Raw genomic sequence first — 19,078 nt, forward strand, 5'->3', positions numbered from 1 at the left:
CCCTCCTCGATTTCCAGCCTGGTCTGAGCTCACAGGGGAAGACCCGAGATCCCGCTCTCCTGGCTGTCCTGAGGGTGCGGACTAACACCATTTGGGGGCCATGGCAGGTGGCGGACCCCGTGCTGCTTTCACCGCAGTCTGGGACGGAAGCCCCCTTCCCGGCCCGAATCCGCTCCACACCCCAAGTCTGGCCCAAGACAAACGTGGGCGTCAAGGCCTCGGGCTTCCTGAGCCGGTCATCACTGCCCCCACCGCGCACGTGGAGCGGGAGGCGGAGCCCAAGGGTCTGGGAAGGAGCCACGGGATGGGGGCGGAGTTACAGGGCGGGGGCGGAGCCTCGGCGTCTCAGGGCCCAACCAGGTCGGGTCAGGTTTGGGGGCGGAGCTGGCACCAAGAGGCGGGGCGCGGTATGCCGTGCCGCGGGGCAGAAGAACAGAACAGAACCGAATAGGTCTCAGAGTCCCAGCCGGGCCTGGGACGTGGCCTCCGGGCAAAGGAGGAGTCGGGGAGGGAGGCTAGAGGTCTCCCCGGGACTGGGGCAGGGCCGAACCAGGAAGGGGCGGGGCATAGAGCGGGGCGGGGCCAGTGCCTTGGAGGCCCAGACGGACAGGGGCGGGGCCGCAGCGCTGGGGGCGGAGACAGCGCCGTGAAGAGCCGGCGGCCTGGGGCGTGGTCGCGGCGCTGGGGGCGGAACCTGAGCGGTGTAGGGCCCAGCAGGCGGAGCGGGGCGGGGCCGGAGCTCGGGGGCGTGGCGGGGCGGGAGGCGCGGCGGCCGACAACGCTCAGGCCCCGCCCCGCCCCGCGCCTCCCGCGCCTCCCGCGCCTCCTGCGCCTCCGGAGCGCCCTCGCAGTGGCCGCCTGCTCCGCCGCTCGCCGCCCGCGGGTTCCATTGAGAAAAGCTGAGCGGCGGCGGCGGCGAGTGCGCGGAAGCGGAGGAGCCGGCACCCGCCCGCCGGGCAGTCCGCGCACCCGCAGCGCAGGACCGTGGCCTCTCAGGCCTCCGCGGCGGCGCCAGCGGCTCCGGGGCTGGACGTGCGGGCTGGGGGCGCGGGCCGGGGCGGCCGCGGAAACCGGGGGCCGGGGGCATGAGCGGCCCCGCGGCCCCGCCGCGCCCCCGCCGCCCGCCGCCGCCCGCCCGGGGCTAGAGGCGGCCGCCGGGAGGGCGCGCGGCGCCGGAGACATGTCCAGGAGGAAACAGAGCAACCCCCGGCAGATCAAGCGTGAGTCAAACTTTGCCCGTCGTCCCCGCCGTCCCCGCCGCGCGCCCGACCCCCGCCGGGGCCCTGCCGCCAGCGCCGCCCCCGCCTGTCCCCGCTCTGCCCCGGGCGCAGGCGACCTTCACCCCGCGCCGCGCCCCCCGCGCTGTGCCAAGCGCGCCGTAATCTAATCTCTGCCGGCGGCCTGGGCCCCCGCGTCTCGGCTTGGGCACCAGGGGGTCCAGCCCAGGAGGGGGCCGCCCGGAGGCCGGGAGGAGGGTGGTTGGGGGCGCGGCCCGGGCAGCGCTTGGCCCCTCGCGGCCTGCCCCTCCCCCGCATCTGCGAGATGGTGCGGCGATAGGGCGGCCCCGATCTGGGCTCAGATAAAGTTTAAAATATTCCATTCTGCAAGTCCCGTCCTGATAAGATCGTTCTGTCGGGACGGGCTGAAATTGTGATCTTATCTCGTGCGGTTGACTCTCCCAGGCTTTGTATCTAGAAGCGGAGAGAGACCTGGGAGGGAGAGGGGACACCCGGGGCCGCGTGGAGATGCCTGGCCAAGTGGCAAGGACCCGCCCGCGCCCACCCCCACCGGTGCCGTCGCAGAGCCGCAGGGCAGGGGAGGGGGGAGCGCGCAGCTGCTGCAGCCTAGGCACTTGGCTCCAGCCCCCCAGACATCTCCACCCCGTGCCCTAGTGCTGGGGTCCTGAATCCAGGCCCTGCCTGCCTGGTGACACCTCCTGGACCCTGCAAATGTCCCAGCCAAGGCGGCATGGGCAACGAATGGTGCCCTCGGATGCCCGCGGGTACCCCCTGGCATCCCAGGGGGCTGCTCTGAGTCAGAGAAGGGCCTCCCAGGACGTAGCCCCAGGCCAGGGTCGCCCCTGCACGCAACCACGTTTCTTGCTGGTCCGGTTCCCTGCGGGGTCAGAGGTTGCGGCCCCACCGCCACATTGCCAGTGCCCCCACGATGAGAACTGCGCTCTCGGGACCACTGTCTGGCCTGGGCCTCTGGGCTGTGCCAGGAGGGAGCAAGAGCACAGGAAGCTCCCCTCCCCACCCTAGGCCAATAATAACTTTGCGCCTCATGGTTAGGGCCCAGGCACAGGTCTTCCTCCCTGGGGCGCCTCCCCGGAGCCTGACGGGCAGGTCGTCTGAGCCCTGCCAGGAGGCCACGACGGAAACCGGCCCGCTGCCCAGCCGCAGGCGCCCGGGCACTGCCTCCTTTGTCCACACGACCACTGCCACCAGGACCCCTTGCGCGGGGCCTGTGGGAGCTTCCCTACTCAGGAGGTCTCCTGAGGCGGGGGTCACCGGCATGAACCGGTTCCCGTAACCCAACTCCCTCAGTGCAAACGGGACCTGTTTCCCGAAAGTCGCCGTCTATCATGTCAACTCAAGTATTAAAAACCACCCACAGGTCCCGATCCGCGCTTATGCTCTGGTTTCTTTTTCCTTCCTCCCCTGAGCGCCTGTGTTCGGTTCTGGGGTGTGTGTGTGTGTGTGTGTGTGTGTGTGTGTGTGTGTGTGTGTGTGTGTGTGTGTTTCGCTGTGATGAGAAATGCAGATAGCTCGGGCAGGGAGATCGCAGGTTGGGAACCGATTTCCAGCGCCGATAAGGCAGCCAGCGCCTACGAGAGCCCGTAGCCCAGCCCAGCGGGGCGGGCAGAGCGCGCGCACTTTGGGAACTGGGACCGCGGCGGGTGCACGGTGAGCCCTAGCGGCCCATCCTCGTTGTGGCCTGGGACCGGGGCAGAGGAAGGGCCCGGACGAGGGAGGCGGGGCCGCGGACCCTCCCTGTCGCTCGCGGCCCGGGGCTCCTCCTCCCCCTGGCAGATCTCAGCACGTTAAGATGCGAAGGCTGATTGTCACCAAGCGGAGGCGCCCGCCCGCCCTCTGCCAGCGCCTGTGCGTGCCCGCTGCCCTGGCCTCACCTGCGGCCCGGCCGCGAGTGCAGAGCGGAGGGGGCCGAGCGCTTCGGGCCGCCCACCCCCCACCCGCGCCCCCATCAAAGCCCTGGCGCAGCTGCCCGCGCCTCTGTGCGCCTTTTGTTCCGTGCGGAGATAGATGTGCCGCGCTGATAAGGCGCGCAACCGATGGTGGCTGCGATAGGCGCTTCCATTTATTAACTTCAAACGTGGGAGCGGGGGCAGGGCGAGGCGGGAGCGCGGCCTTGGCCGGCCAGATGGCGGAGGCGATAGGCCGGGCCGCCGGCGGGGAGCGCGGGGCCGGGGCAGCTCGGGACCCCCGGCGCCCCCAGCCCGCTGGGCTTTCCTCCCGCCCGAGTCGATGTGAGCTCTGATAAGCGCCTGGCGGGTCGGCCCGATGGCGATTGCCAAGAGCGATAAGGGGCCTTATCTTTGGCCACCAGGCCCGGCCGGGTTGGAGAACAGCGCGGGGGCGTCGCGACCGGGGCGAGTGGGGGCTTGGAACGGGCCTGGTTGGGGCCAGGGAGCCGGCGTCCCTGCGCTGTCTGTCTGGGGGAGTTTTCTCCCCAAACACACTTAATTGCCAAGAAGTTGATCCTCCCCTGTGGCCGGTGGTACAGTCCGTCAAAATGAAAGAAAACTGACTTCGCCTGGCCAGGAGGGGGAAGGGGGAGGACACCCCGCCCCGATTCCTCATAGACGGTACAGAGGTGGGTTTGACACCTCCAGAGGGAGGGAGGCTGTTTTCCCCTTGAATCCTGCTGGCGTTGCTGGTAGTTCCTGGCAAGAACCAAGTGTACTGCTTGGAGTTTTCTTGAAAAAAAAAAAATATCAGGGTGGTTTCCATGGCCCAGGCTGCTTTGGGGGAGGCCGGTGTGCCCTGGTGAGGAGGCACCGCAGACCTGCCTGGGCTGAGCACTGTTTGCCGAGCACTACTGCATACAGGCCCTGGGTCCCAGTGGCAAATGAGAGGGGCAGAGGGGGCAGCCAAGGGGAGCAGGGGGCACGTCCGGTGGTCAGGGACACTTCTTGGAAGGGGGTGACCTTTGGCGTTGTAGGGCTGGCCTCAATTTTCCGCTGCTGTCAGGGGAGCAAGGGCTGAGAGGCGCCTGGGGCTAGGGGGCCAGCATGTGCCAGCAGGTGTGAGTGAGGTCGGGAGTGGTGGAGTCAGGCAGGTCCTTGGCCTCCCGCTCTGAAAAATGGAGTCAAGAATAGGTCCCCAGGGCTGTGGGGGTCCCTGGGTCAGTCTGGAGATATTGAGGGTCCACAGGGGCATTTTGCAGTGGAAGGGCTCATGGATCCCACAGACCAGACAGAACCCCAGGCCGGCTGGTTAGGGCCTTCCGGAAGGAGCCCGGGTGCGGGGCGGGGCAGGGTGTCCCTGAGCCCCTCCTGTCCCAGCCCAGGCAGCTGCCGCAGCTCAGAGGAAGGTGCTTTTCACACACTCTCAGACTTTGATTAAACAAATTATTGGTAGCCACAGGATGACTAATTCACTCCAAGCTTCAAAGTCACCCACCTGCTCTCCCCAGCAGCCCAACGCCCACCCGTGGGGCTGGCAGTGCCATCTGGCAAGGGCCAGTTCCAGTTCCAGAGAGGGCTGGGCTGGGCCCAGAGGGCGATGGGGTGGTTTCTGTGATGTGTTATGAACATGAGTGGGATGTCTGCACAGAGCCATCCACAGTGGCCTTCCATGCGTGGGAGGCGCCTGGGTGTCGAGGCTCTCAGAGGCCACCTTACCATGCCCACGACCCAGGGTGGTAGCAGAGCATCCAGGAAAGAAGGAGCTTTGGCAGCCTGGCTGATCCTGCTGCCAAACCACGGGAGACAAGTTACTGTGACTTCCATAGCTCTCAGTTTCCCCCTGCTGGAAAAACGGGTATGATAGTGTCTGCCATCCAGGGGCTGCAGGTCCTGCCCTCAGCTTACTTGGTCCTTGGCCCAGTTGCCCCATTGCCAGTCACCACCCTGAGGGAAATGGTGCCTGCAGCTGGCTTGGTGCTTAGACTGCAAAGCCATCACTGTCATCTCAGAGTCCTGATCCCAGCTACGTTTTTCTCCCTTTCTCTCTTTCTTTTTAGTTAATTAAAAAAAAAAAAATAGACATGGAGTCTCACTATGTTGCCCAGGCTGGTCTTGAACTGGGTACAAGCTATACTCCCAGCTCAGTCTCCCAAAGCACTGGGGTGCCAGACATGAGGCACCACACCTGCCCTCAAGCCACATTTAGCAGAGGGAATTAGAGATCGGGAGGTACTCTTGAGGCCCCCCACCGCTAAACCTGGATTCCAGCAGGATCTGCCGGACCCCGGAGCCCACGCCGTCACCCAGCTCTGGGCCAGTTGTGGTTTGCCTGCTTTCCTGGGCCTCAGGGAAGGCAGACAGCTCGTGTTTATTTGATGGTAAGAATAATATTCATAACAGCCAATGCTTAAGAGCCCTCTCTGTGCCAGGCTGTGTATTAACTTAAAGCAGGTCCTCTTCTGATCACTATTTTACATCTGGGGAAACTGAAGCACAGAGAAGTTTCTTGCCCAAGCAAGTGATGGAGCCAGAGTTGGAACCCAGGTGGCTGGGCATGCGCTCCTTAAGGGTGTGTCTGTGAACACCACGCTGCCCCCTCTCCATCCTCTGGCTTCTGTCTGCCCCGCCACCTGGGCCTCTCTCAGCCTCAGTCTCCACATCTGTGAAATGGGCCTTTGGGACCAGAGGCCCTCTGAGGTCTTTCCCCAGCCCCTCCCTGGCTGACCCCCAGACGGCCTCCTTCCTAAGACATTACTGCACGGAGGGGGAGTCCCCTGGGAGGCTTATCCGGGCCCTCCCTGGGCCTGGGACTGCCGTCAGCCCTGCCAGTCCCTCCCCAGAGGTCACCAGGAACCCAGCGTGGCATCCAGCACCGCTGGGGATTTAAATGGGTCAGTTGGGGAAGAAAGGAGGAGGGAATGTGATGCCATTAATTGTGCCCCTTATCTCCTGTTTCTATGCCAACCAGACGTTCCTGGGCTTGACGGGCTTGTGAATAATACTCCCGCTGGCCTATCTGCCATCGACAGCCTCCTCCTGGAGGCAGCTGTTGCCTGGCCGATTGGTATCGCCAACCCCATGGACCTGGCCCGGCCACACTTGGGGCCCTGGTGGGGCTCCTGCCCACCCGACCACCATACCCCTGGGTATTCCTGGAGGTACCCAGTGGCTCCTGACCCCATTTCACAGAGGGGGAAACTGAGGCTACAGCCACAGGTCTGCTCTCCACACCTCGTCTGCCACCCTAAACTCAGGCAGGAGTGGCCCAGACTGAAGGGAAGGGGGTTCGAGAACCTGCAGAGGGGGTCGCCTGCGCCCCGCCTGGCTGCGCAATCTTCATGAGTCCCACTGCTCTGGATGCGCTGTCCTTGGTTGTGTCATTAGGAGGCAGATGACCCCATGGGTGAGGGATCAGCCACCTACAAGCTGCAGGCAACGCATGTGGCCTTATGGACCAGGGGAGAGCTGGTGCCCGTCAGGGGTGAGCCCCTCGTTAGGGCCTGTGTGCAAGTCGAGACTTGGGTGGCTCCTCTCTGGCTCCTTTTGGCCCCTGGAATTCGCCTGTATGCAGGCGGCCCCCATGCAGCTCAGTGCTCCTTCGGAGGCCCCGTCCATACCTGCCTGATGGCCTTGCCAGCCCGTCCCATCACCCGCTCCCCGCTCAGGCCCGCAAGCTCCCTGAGAGCAGGACTGGGTCAGTCCTGTCCCCACAGAGTGGGCCTGCCGGAACTCTCTGTCAGATAAATGACCAGATGGACGCTCAGCTCAAAATAGACATGGCCTGCTCACACCACAGCTCTGCCACTTACTGGCCATAGAACTATGGGCAAGGCCTGCCCATGTGAGCCTCCGTTTTCCCATCTGCAAAGTGAGTGTAATGATAGTACCTGCCCCCTGAGCATTGTTGTGAGAATGGAAGGAAAACACCTGTTATCCGAGACAGCTGCTACTAACCCTCTCCCCCTCCTCCCCTTCCTCTTCCTCCCCTTCCTCCTCCCCTTCATTCTCCCGCCCGCTCCTCTTCTTCCTCCTCTCCCTCCTCCTCTTTCTACTCCCCCTCCTCTCCCTCCTCCCCAGCAGCCTAATGCCCACCCATGGGACTGGCAGTGCCATCTGGCAAGGGCCTTCCTCCTCCCCCTTCCCCTTCCCCTTCCTCCTCCTCCTCCTCTTTGCCTTCCTCCTCCCCTGCCCCTCCTCCTCCCCTTCTTCCCCTTCATGGTCAATCACTTGGGTCAGATCTGTGGTTTCCAGCTTATCTGAGATGGAGAAATCCCTCTTCCCAGGCTGTCTCCCAGGACAGTCCAGCATGTGAAACACACAGGGTCCCTGCTGCTCATGGAGCTCACCGCGCCACCCCCAGGTCGGGGCAGCCCCTGACACCCACCCTCTAGCTGGCTGGCCTTTCCCTCCAGCGCAGCCCGACTCCCCAGGCTGTGTGGCCCTCTCTGGGCTGGGGCTTCCCTTTGGCGAGGGCAGCACGGAGGGGCCGAGATGATGCTCCTGCGCGTGCCTCTCCACCTCCCCACCCGGCTCTGGGAGGGCCTGGACCAAGCCAAGCCAGAAGGGCTGTGGGGCCAGGCAGCCAAGTGAGAGGCCCAGGGCTTATCGAGGGTCCCCAGCCCGCTGTTGGCAGGGCCAGGAGAGAAGGTGGGTCGGGAGGAGTGGGGGTCCTCGCAGGAAGGCACACTGGCAGTTCCTGGGGAGCGGCCATCTTTCTGGGCCCAGGCGACGTCATGGTGGCGGCCCTCCCTGCCTCAGTGGGTTCAGTGGGCACACCCATTTTTCAAACCAGGATGAGAAGGTCCTACGAGTCCTGCCCCCGTACGAGGAGGAAGCGGGGGTGGTCTGGTCCTGCCCTCTGCCTAACACCAGCTTTCATGTTTAGCATGTGGCCCTGACTTACGGACCCCAGAGTGAGGACAGGGGGTGTGGCTCTCAGCCAGGTGGCCTCAGCCAGTGTCTCCCAGATGCCCGCCTTGGAGACTCCTCTTTAGAGTGGGAGTAACAGGGTCCCTCCTATCCGAGCTGCGTTGAGTAGTCTAACAGGGCTGGTATACAGTGGGTGCTTAATAGCAGCTGTTTGGAGCAGACCCAGGGTCCCGGGTCAGGAAGGAGACCTGAGTTGTTCATGCCAAGTGACATGGTGCTCCCTGTTCATGGGGTCACGGGGTGGGCTGAGGACAGAGGGGTGGGAGGCCCGGTGAGGACCAGGATGCTCAATGGGGAGGCCCCAGGTTCCCACCCCATCCCCACTGCAGGGGCTTTGCCCCACCACCTGGGCTGCACCCTCAGGGCTCCGGGCTGATGCCGGACTCTGGAGAGGGAGGTGACCAGTCTGGGGACCACTTCGGACAACAGTGCAACCTCACGTCCTGGCCTGGCCTTGCTATGACCCTGTGGACAGTGGCTGTGTCTGGGGCCTCTGTTTCTCTGTTGATGGAGGAGCTTTTTAAGAACACCTCCTGCCTGGCTGCTGTGTGGGGCGCGGGCTAGGAAGGGCTGTCCTACGGGCACGTCTATGAGGGACTTTGCTGCCTCTGGAGCTGCTGGTTGCATCACTGATATTTTGCCAAAAGCCCTGAGGGCTGGACATTTAGCAGAGTGCCACTGCCCTCCCCTCCTTCAGTGTTAGGTTTTGAAGGGAGGAGGGACTCTGCCTGAGTGTGCCACACCCTGGCCTGGGCCGGCCTAACATCCCAGCCCCAGCCGTCCTCTTCTTGCCCGCTGCTAAGATCATCATTGGCATTGGCCAACCCATTTTACCGGAAAGGAACGGAGGCCCTGGAGGCGTGACATGAGTGAGGTTACGTGACATGGGACGTGTCACATGTGACATGAGTGAGGTTACGTGACATGGGAGCTGGGGCCGTGGACCCCGGGGGTGGGCCCAGCTGTCTCTGGGCAGTGCCCACTCAGCCCCCTCAGGCCACCAGCCCCAGTGCAGCCTGCAGCCCGGAGAGGCCCAGGTTCCTCCCTCCCCAGCTGCCTCGTGTTTTGGGAGAAGGCAGTGACCCTGCTGGGGCAGGAATGTGGCGGCTGACCTTGGGCAGAGCCGGGTTAGCAGATAAGCAGGCCCCTCCCCTCAGCCTCCTGTGCCTCCGTCTGCTTCCCCAGCTTCCCCTGGGCCACTGGCTGTGGTCTTGGGAGCCTCGGCTTCCCCACCTCTGAAATGGGTGTTGGGGGCTGGAGGGCAGCTTCCGAGAGCCCAGGCCCTGGCTCTCCTGGTTCCCTCAGTTCCCCACCTGGGGCTGGAGTGAGCCTGGTGTGCTGAGGGCTCCTGTCTGCTAAGCGCCTATGGGCATCCCGTCCTGCCCTTCTCCAGACCACTTAGCTTTGGGTTCTCCACCCATTTCGCACATGAGAACCTCGGGGGTCAGAGAGGGTGGGTGGCTGTACTAGAGTCTCGCAGCCCACAGTGGTGCTCTGGCTGTGGAGGCAGCGGCAGGGCAGGGTGGCCCTGCCCTAGTCCCGGGCGGGCTGCCTGTGCCTAGGACCTGCTGGACTGTCAGGGGTGTGGCTTCCTGAGAAGGAGGGGCGGCCACTGCGGGCTTCCGGGTTCCTCCGGGAGTGTCCCTGTGAGCAGCCATGGTTGGAATCCTGGAGTGGAGAGTCCTAGATTCTCTGTCATTCTAGGCAGATTACCTTGCTTTTCCAAGCCTCAGTCTCCATCTCTGCAAAATGGGGGTATCGTGGGGCACCAGGCTGGGTTCCAGGGTTGCCCGGTCCTCGTGCAAGTCACTCAGCCACCCTCAGTTTCCCCACTATAAAATGGAGCAGTGATGCTCACCTCACCGGGCTGTGAGGAGGGATGCCACCCAACACGAGAGGCGCGGCCTGGGCCAGGGCCCGTGTGGTCTGTGTTGTGTAACAAAATCCACACACACAGGGCAGGGGCCCCCCTCCCCTCCCCAGGTTGCTGACGTCCCTCAGGTGTCTCTGTCACAGCCGGCCTCGCGTGGGCCCGCTCCTTCCCACTTCCTCCTGGGCACTTGTGCTCATCACTGCCTCCTGCCTCAACTTCCCTTTCTTCCATCAAGCCCCAGCTCCCCAAGTCAGATCGAGGGAGCAGGAGCAGAGGAGGCCCTGGCCTGGCTGGTCGTGGCTCCTTCCTGAAGTGGTGCATGAGGAAAGACCTGCTGGGGAGTCCTCCGGGGACAGGGGACGGGGCCTCACGGTTGATGGTGCGTCTGTCCTGGACATTGTCAGCCCCCAGTGAGGGACCAGGTGCCTGCAGCTGCTCCCTCAGCCTCTCTTGGGGTTCCTCTGGCATCAGGCGCCCAGACCCTGGTGATGGGAGGGGAAACCGAGACTCAGAGCCATCAATGGCCACAGGGCCCTCCCCCCGCTGTGATCCCAGGGCCTAAGCCCCTCTCCACACTCAGCCCCCAGGCTCACCGGCGTCACAGCACTTACTGGGCATTTACTAGGCCCCTGACTCGCACTCGGCCACCGCACCCAGGATTTGATAGATGTGGCTGCACGTCCTCCCGGCAGCCGTTGAGGGAGGCCCAGTGTGCAGATGGCGAAACTGAGACAGAGAGTTTCAAGGTCAGCCCCAGCCCTGGAGCTTGAGCTCCTAGATTTGGGCGGAGAAACCACCCAGCAAATATTTTGAGGAGGGAGCGAGAGGAGGGCAGCAGTGGTGGTTTTTACAGGAGAACTTTCCCTGCTCCCTCTGGGCCAGGGGACGCCCGTCTTCAGGCTGAGGAAACTGAGGCCTTCCTGTGTCTCCAGGCAGATCCAGCTGTGGCCTCAATACTGTGTCCTCTGGCTGTGTGACCCTGAGCAAGTCCCTTCCCCGCTCTGGGCCAAAGTGGCCACTGCAGAGCCTTAGAGATGTAGGAAAGAGATCAGAGCCACGACTAGACCTGGCCCACGTAGGGCAGGGCCAGCCCTGGGCATTTCCAGCCAGCCAGGAGCCCTTGATCAAGGCTGCTGTTCTGCGCCCTGTGGTCCGTCAGTCAATCCTTGGGGGCTGGAAGGAGTGGATTGGAGGCGCCTTCTTCCCAATGGACAGAGGTGCTCTGTTTAGGGCCTGGGTGCCCCGTCTCGAGGAGGGGCCCTGAGGACAGGCGAGCAACCCCTCAACATTTAGGGGTTTGCTGAGCACACCTGGGCCCGAGGGGCCGAAGCATGTGAGCCATGTCTCAGGTTGGGACCCACAGGGGCAGGGCCCCCAGGTGCCCCCAGGCTGCCTGTTTATGATTGATAGTTCCTGAACCCGGGCCTGGGCCCTGGATATGCTCCCGGAGGGGACAGGACACCCTGCAAGTCCCAAGGCAGGAGGATGGGGTGTTTGCACCTCAGTCCTGCTGCTGTCCCCAACACCACCTACCCTCTTTCCACTTCATGGGCCTGGAACAGCTCAGGAAGGCTTGGGACTACCCCAGCCTTCTTGGGTCCCTGAGGCAGTCGGCCTCAGTTCCCCCATTGCTCATAGGCCCACACCCAGCTCTACCCAAACATTTTCCCAGAGAGCAGAGAGACCCCCTTCCCCCGCCGTGGCAATGGTCGGTGGGCACCCAGGCCCTCTGGGGCCTGGGCTCAAGCTGACCATCTCCATACCCTTCCAGCTCTGCAGGCTGTGGCCTGGTCCGCCCTGCACTGTCTCCTGGTCCGGGCCCCTGGCGGGCACAGGTTTCAGCTCCTGTGATAACTGGGAAAGTTGAACTGGCCCCATTACTGCGCCAAGATGGTGGGTGAGATACAGCCTTGATAATGGAGGAGATACCAGCTTCTCGGTGGCCAATAGCCCAGCCTCTCCACCCATTAACATTCCCCACCAGCGATCCGCCGCCTATCTCCTCCATTTCCACTCCTCCCGAAGATAAGAATGGAAATTCTGACTTCATAGCTCACTGATTAAAGTGTCTGGATTTCTTGATAATACACAGATAAATTATGTTTTTGAAAAAGAAGGTAGGGAGGAGGGTGAGGAGGATGGGGGCCTGGGGTGGGTGGGAGCCCTTGGCCGTCTCTCCCAGTCTCTTTTGGCCTCTGGGCCGGGCCGTGAACCACAGAGTGTACGGCCTACACCGCCGCGGCCTCTGCACAGACCCTGTGTCCAGCGGTGCAGAGTTAGCTCACAGCAGGGCCCAGGCTGGGGAGGCACAGGCAGGGCGCAGCGTCTGCTCAGAAGAGAAACAGCAGGAACACGTCGTAATGCTGGAAACTCGGGAAAGTTGGGAGCTCGTAACCGTGGGCCACAGGACTGTGAGGAAGCCCTCTGTCGGGGAAGTGCTCCTCCCAGCAGCCTGGCGGTGGGCAAAAGGTGGAGGAAAAGCCAGAAGTCTGGGCCTGGCTGGGCTGCGCCTGTCTTGGGCCATGTCTCCGTGCCTCAGTTTCTCCACCTGTCAAATGAGTGGGAGCACGGGGCCCTCCTCACAGCCTTGCGGGCCATGCAATGCCCCAGAGCGGGCATTTCGCCTGTTTGGATCCCTGGTGTCCCCCTGGTGCCTAGAACAGTGCCCGGTTATACAGTAGGTACTTAATAAATGTGAAGGGCCCAGGCAGAGCCCCATTGGCCAGCTGGGGAGGGGGAGGGGCTTGCCTGCATTGAGAAGCCCTGTGTGCTCCCCAGATGGGCTCCCACCCTGTCCCCAGCCATCTCTGGCCCTGCTGCTGCACCTGACAGCTGCGCCCAGATGGGACTCAGGTGCCATCGCAGCGTCTGTCTGGATAAAGCCGCCTCCTTCAGCTGATCCGAGATCCGGCGCTGATGGAGCGATTAGCGGCGATTAGAGCCCGGCGTGCAGCTAATCCTCCTGCTGAGGGACAGGTGAGGCAGCCATAGGGGTGGAAGAGGGACAGGTGAGGCAGCCATAGGGGTGGAGGGGGCCAAGGGGCCCGCTGTGCAGGGGGGAAACCGAGGCCCCGCAGCTACGATGTCTCCTTGAGGCAGTGGCCCAGCCGCTCTCTCGCCTTCCTGTGGAGCCGCCTGGGGTCCCAGTGGGTACAGGCCGGTTTGCCATTTCCCGCTTCCTGGATTTTTTTAAGTGACTCTTGAGAAATGAGATCCTCTGGGATCCCAAAGGCAGGATCCCTGGGGCGGTGTGGATGGCGGCTGTTCTGGGCGGTTCTGGGACCCCCAGTTGTAATAATCCTGATGGTGGCCGTGGTTAGGCAACAGCTCCATTACCCAGCCCTGGCAGTTCTGGCATGGAGTACTCTGCAGCCCTGGGAGGGGTGCCTATGACCTCATTCTCCTTGGAGAACTGAAGGCTCAGCGAGGTTGAGTAACTCACCAGAGATCACACAGCATGAGGAGAACAGAAGGGACCCTGGCTTCTGGCTTAGAGTCTAGCCGAGGTCAGAGTCTCCATCCTGGCCGGAGGTTCTGGGGTGTTTGCAGTGGGGGAGCCAGCCCACGAGCCTCCCAGGGGGCTTATCCCTCCCCTTCAGGGAGAAAGGCCAAGCACAGAGAGGACAGGACAGGGGATGGCTGAGGGCCACACAGCCTGTCCTGGCAGTGGGAGGGGATGGGTGGAGGCTGGCCTGCCTCTATTCTTGTTTCTTGGGTTCATCTGTTCCCAGAAAATAAGCTCCTCTGGTGAGAAAGTTGGTTTCTTTCTAACTTTTGAGTTTTGTTTTGTTTCAATATTCTAAAAGGAAGTCAGCTATTTCCAGTACAGTGGGGTGTGTATGCGGGGGAAGGGGGTAAACGTCAGCTCCAGTGACCAGCGTTTAAATCCTGCCCCCTGGCTGGCAGCCTCTCAGTTTCCCCACCTGTATCACGGGCATGATCATAGTTTCAGCCTCCTTGGCCTTTGAGGAATTAGACAGGGCAGAACTGGGAAAGCATCTGGGGCCCTTGTGCAGCGGGTCTCAGTAAACCCTGAAACAGCGGTGGTATTAATGAGGGACACATGCCAGGGCAAGGGTCCCTGGGGTTGGGCCACCTCTCCAAATCCCTCTCTGCCCGCAGCCCCCCCTCTCTGAATCCTGCTGGCATTCTTCCTGCACGGTTTTCGGTCAGTGGCTCCAGTGTGCAGATGACCTCAGTGATGTCACCTAGGGCCTCGTCACATCACACAGCGGCCAGAATGGCTCCAGAACATTTGTCCCTGTGATCCAAGAGTCCACCCCTTATCAATCCCCCATAGTTGCCACAGTCACCCAGACCGGGGACCACAGCAAACAAGCAGGGGGTACAGCATTTGCCCCCATGGCCCTTGTTCTCACACACATCCCAGAGGCTCAGGCCTCAGTTTCCACATCTGTCAAATAGGGCCAATGCCACTAAGCCTGCCCTGCAGGCCATGGCCAACCCCCCTGAGGTCTCCCCGCCCCTCCCAGCTGTTCCCACCAGGGCTTCTCGAGGAAGGAGCTCAGCACCCCCCCCCCCAGTGACACTTCACTTCTCTGGGCCTTGCTGTCCTTTTCTAAAGAATGGGAGGCCGGTCCCCCTCTCGGAGTCCTTCCTTTTTTTTTTTTTTTTTTTTTTTTTTGAGACAGAGTCTCGCTCTGTCGCCCAGGCTGGAGTGCAGTGGCTGGATCTCAGCTCACTGTAAGCTGCACCTCCTGGGTTTACGCCATTCTCCTGCCTCAGCCTCCCGAGTAGCTGGGACTACAGGTGCCCGCCACCTCGCCCGGCTAGTTTTTTGTATTTTTTTAGTAGAGACGGGGTTTCACCGTGTTAGCCAGGATGGTCTCGATCTCCTGACCTCGTGATCTGCCCGTCTTGGCCTCCCAAAGTGCTGGGATTACAGGCTTGAGCCACCGTGCCCGGCCTCGGAGTCCTTTCAAGGAGCTGATGGTGTAGACCGTGAGACCTGCCCTACAGGGCACATGTGCGGCTGCTCCTGTCTTCCTGTGCCCTCCAGACCCCGGGCCTCGCAGCCGCCTTGGATCCCCTCCCTCCTCCCATCGTGGGCTCTGGGCTGGCTGCTGGTGTGTTGGGCACAGCAGGCCCTAAGCTGACCCGCGCTCTTTGTGGCTGGGGCCTGAGAGGGAGAGGCCGCCATCCCTAGTTCCATGGCTTTGGGAGGTGGGGATGGGGAGTTTTCTACCCTACCACCCCCCAGCGAAAAAGAAAAAAGGGAACTTGATGAAAAGGGCGATGCGTGCTGTGTGGTGGAGGAGGTGCTATCGCCGTTATCTATCTGCCTGCTCGAGCTGAGTGGCCCCCCTTCCCCTTATCTCACCCCACCCAAATGCCAGGAACAAAACCGAGAACACACTTTCACCCGCACACACACCCGCGAGCCCACCTCCCCTGACGCACCCGCGAGCCCACTGCCTACAACACACACAGCCTAGAGGGAGAGCTGAGCACTCGGGGTGCTCCGAAAGTATCATCATCATCGTTTTGCAAAGAAAGCCCCCAAATAGCCCTCCCTGAGACAAGGCAGCCAAAAATAAGAAGTTGCCCTAAACAGACCCCCCCAGGAGAAAAGAGGCCAGCCTTGGAGAGGGGCCGGGACTCGGGGCCAGGTCCCAGCTATGCCGGCCTCTTGGCTGTATGACTTTGGGCCAGTATCTTTCCTGCTCTGAGTCATCCCTGAGTGGATGTCAGGGAGCCTTCGAGGAAAGGGGAGAGCCTACACTGTAACTAAAGCCCCCCAACACCGCCATGCAGCTTTCTGACCCTAGACTTGGGGCTGGGAGGAGTCACCCAGAATCTGATACCCCCAGGGCCCCGTCCCCCAGAGCCCCACCCCCATGGCCAGGGCACCACTGTCCTAACCAATGGACAGCTGGCAGCCAATGGAAATGGAGTATGCAAATGACCAGGGGTGAGGCTCAAGGATTGGCTGAGCTGCTGTGTGGGGGCGGGGCCTCCTCCAGAGGCTGGCCTTGACCTGGGGGAGTAGTTCCCACCCCGGACCCTGCCCCAGGAGTGGAGACCTCTGCCACCATCACCACCGGCTCTGGAAGGACCCACCTTTTAGGGGCCTCGCTGCCTGGGCACAGGTGGATGGACAGGCTGGCCTCTGGAGGACCTGCCAACCCTCAAAGCCCAGACCCACATGGCCTGAGTTGGGGGCCAGGACCCAGGAGTTCCCCAGAGGAGTGCAGCCAGCAGCCACTCCCAGATGGGAATAGCAAGTTTCACAAACCGGCAGGAACGGCCCCGGGCCAGCCAGCCTCCCTCCCGCCCCCATGTCTGGGCCCACTGCAGACCCTCCTGCAGGCTGCCCACCACCACTCCACCCTCTCCCCGCCCTGACTTCTGTCCAGAACCTCATTCTGCCAGACTTCTGAAGTGCCGGCCGGGCTGGGAACGTGGCACCATCTTAATGAATGACAGTCCCAACCCCTTTGCCCACCTCAGCTTCCCCCTCTGTAAAATGGGAAGGCGGTCTAGTAGGTTTGCCTCCCAGGATAGTTTCTGAGCTCTTCGGCAAGTCCCTTGCCAGCCTGGGCCTCAGTTTCCCCTTCCACACCGTGAGGCTGAGGTGGCAGTTTCTCTGGGGGTCCTCCTTCTGTCTGTGGCTGTGGCATAGCCTGGAAACCTGGGGTCTTCCAGATTTCCCATTGTCAGAAATTCACATGCCAGGAGACCATGTCTACAGGGGGGCTCAGGACACCTTGGGGGCGTGCGCCTGTGTTCTGAAACCACCCATACTGCACGGTGGGTCTTGTTGGCAAGACCAGGCTGGGGTAGGCTCCACCGGCCTGAGACCGACCTGGCTGGAGGCCCAGTCAGCTCCCACAGCACCTGAAAATCAGCCACAGTTGTGGGTGTTTGTGAAAAATGTGTAAGTGGAAAATAGTGGCAGGGCGAGGAGGGAAAGAGTCTGGGCTGAGATCTGAGGAGAGGAAGTAGGGAGGGGTTGTCCGACCAGAACCAGACATCACCTTGGCCAGGGCCCCACCCTCTAATATGGGGTGTGGTGCCTCTCACGTGGTGAGGGTCAGAGGTGCGTGCCCAGCCCCGAGGATCTCCCCATCAGCCCTCCCAGTCTGCAGGGGGGTCTCCACACATACGGGCAGCTCTGTCCTCCCCAAGGACAGTTTGGGGCATACAGTAGGTGCTCCATAAATACTTCCCTGCTGATTTCTGGATCTGCTCCCTGTGCCTGGCCCTGTCCCCAGAGGCAGAGTAAGCAGAAGGAAAAAGGAAATGGAGAAAAAGCCAGGGCTTCCAGAGCCAGCGTTGTGGGCAAAGGCCCCTCCAGTGTGGGGGCATCACCTGCGGAGAGCCAGGGTCCTTGTCCCTGTGCCGGGGCTGTGACTCACTCCTGCGGGGTCCTTGCTGTCAGGGCCACCCCACCCGTCCTGGGGACGGGGCTGCTGGACAGGCTGGGGCGGGCAGCCTCTGGATGCTCACGGGTGTCCCCTGTACTCTCCAAACCTGTACTGAGTGCCTGCTATGTACTGGGCACGGACCAGGGACCCCAGGTGACCTCATGGAGCCCTAGCCTGATGGGACAGAGTGAACACAGGGGTCTGTGTGCTCTGTGGCAGAGCCACTGGGGAGGCTGTTGGGGGACTGGTGGTATGGAGGACCGGGTGGTGACACTGAGTGACGGGTGAGGATGTGGCATGGGGAACACGTCCTCGCCAAGCACACGGTAGGAGCTCCAAGCAGGGAATGAGGTCACCCAGGAAAGGGCGGGAGACGCAGCGCGACGCACTGACCCAGGGCCCAGCTCAGATGCCAGCACCTCTCCCGGCGGGGTCCAGCCTCTGCGACAGGCATTCCCTTCCCCGTGTGCCCTTGCCAACTACATAGTGGGCTGCCCAGAGGCTGCCTTCTGAAGAAGCAGAGTTGGGGGCCGGGAAGAGGAAAGTCCAGCTCCCCTGCAGCCATGGTAGACCAGACTTTTCCTCTGTACTTACTCCACCCTGACTGCAATGGGTGCTGAGAATTCAGACAAGAACCGGACTCCCGGAGCTCCCAACCAGCTGACCCTCCAGGGCTCCAGCTGTGTGTGGCCTCCTCCCTCGCAAAGGCCAGCAGCCACAGGCTCTGACTCGGGCTGTAGCATCTAGGCTCTGAGATGACAGTGGCCGCAGTGGCTCCCGCTCACAGTTCAGGACCCTGAGATGACAGTGGCCGCTGTGGCTCCCGCTCACAGTTCAGGACCCTGAGATGACCGTGGCCGAGGTGACTCCCGCTCATAGTTCAGGACCCTGAGATGACCGTGGCTGTGGTGGCTCCCGCTCACGGTTCAGGACCCTGAGATGACCGTGGCCAAGGTGACTCCCGCTCATAGTTCAGGACCCTGAGATGACAGTGGCCGCGGTGGCTCCCACTCACAGCTCGGGGCATCAGGACCCCGAGATGATCGTGGCTGTAGCGGCTCCCACTCACAGAGGTGGGGTCAGGGCCCCAAGATGACCGTGGTCGTGATGGCTCCCGCACACAGTGGAGGGGTCGGGATCCCCAAGATGGCCGTGGCCATGGTGGCTCCAGCACACAGTGGAGGGGTCAGGGCTCACGGCTCTGAAGCCAAGTGGCCTGGGCATGAATCTCTGCCTACCACTTACTCACAGTCAGATCTGCCACAGACACCTGAGCCTGTGACTACGACTAAGGCTGCGTCTCCATCTCTGTGAATGGGGGTGCACACGGGCTGGGAGGGCTCTGAGCCTTGGGCTGGCTCCGCACCCCGTTCCGGTGGATTATTCTTGAAGGGACCTGCAGGTCCACAAGAGCCTTGGGTGGGCTGGGGCAGGGGCCGTGTGGGCTGCAGGGGGTGGAGCCAGAAGCTAGGGCCTCCCTGGTAGGAGCCCGGCAGGGCCAAACCCTGATGGGTATCGGAAGTTTGTTGGGACCACTCTCGGGACAGGTCACCTTATCTGGGCTCCCACCACGCATGGCCACCGGCAACCCCACCCTATCTGCGGACCCACAGTTCACGGAGGGGGGTGCAGGGCTGAACCCCAGCGAGCCCCAGCCTCAGTGTCCACACCCACAAGTGGCTGGAGGCACGGTGGTGGGCAGGGCAGGTGCCCGCAGGGTGGGGCGCACAGGCAGGGATG

At 62.5% G+C, this 19,078-nt stretch overlaps 1 protein-coding gene across 1 annotated transcript in view; it reads left to right on the top strand.

Annotated features, from left to right (window-relative positions):
• Positions 1–810: 810 nt before the first annotated feature.
• LOC105488891 (zinc finger protein, FOG family member 1) overlaps positions 811–19,078 on the top strand; it is a 75,574-nt gene continuing 57,306 nt past the window's right edge. Inside the window, exon 1 of the mRNA XM_071085093.1 lies at positions 811–1,220. Coding sequence (XP_070941194.1) covers positions 1,181–1,220 — 40 coding nt within the window. The 5' untranslated portion in view covers positions 811–1,180. The remainder of the gene's footprint in view (positions 1,221–19,078) is intronic.

Source organism: Macaca nemestrina, chromosome 18 (genome assembly GCF_043159975.1).
Source record: "Macaca nemestrina isolate mMacNem1 chromosome 18, mMacNem.hap1, whole genome shotgun sequence".
In the NCBI taxonomy this organism is placed as follows: Eukaryota; Metazoa; Chordata; class Mammalia; order Primates; family Cercopithecidae; genus Macaca; species Macaca nemestrina.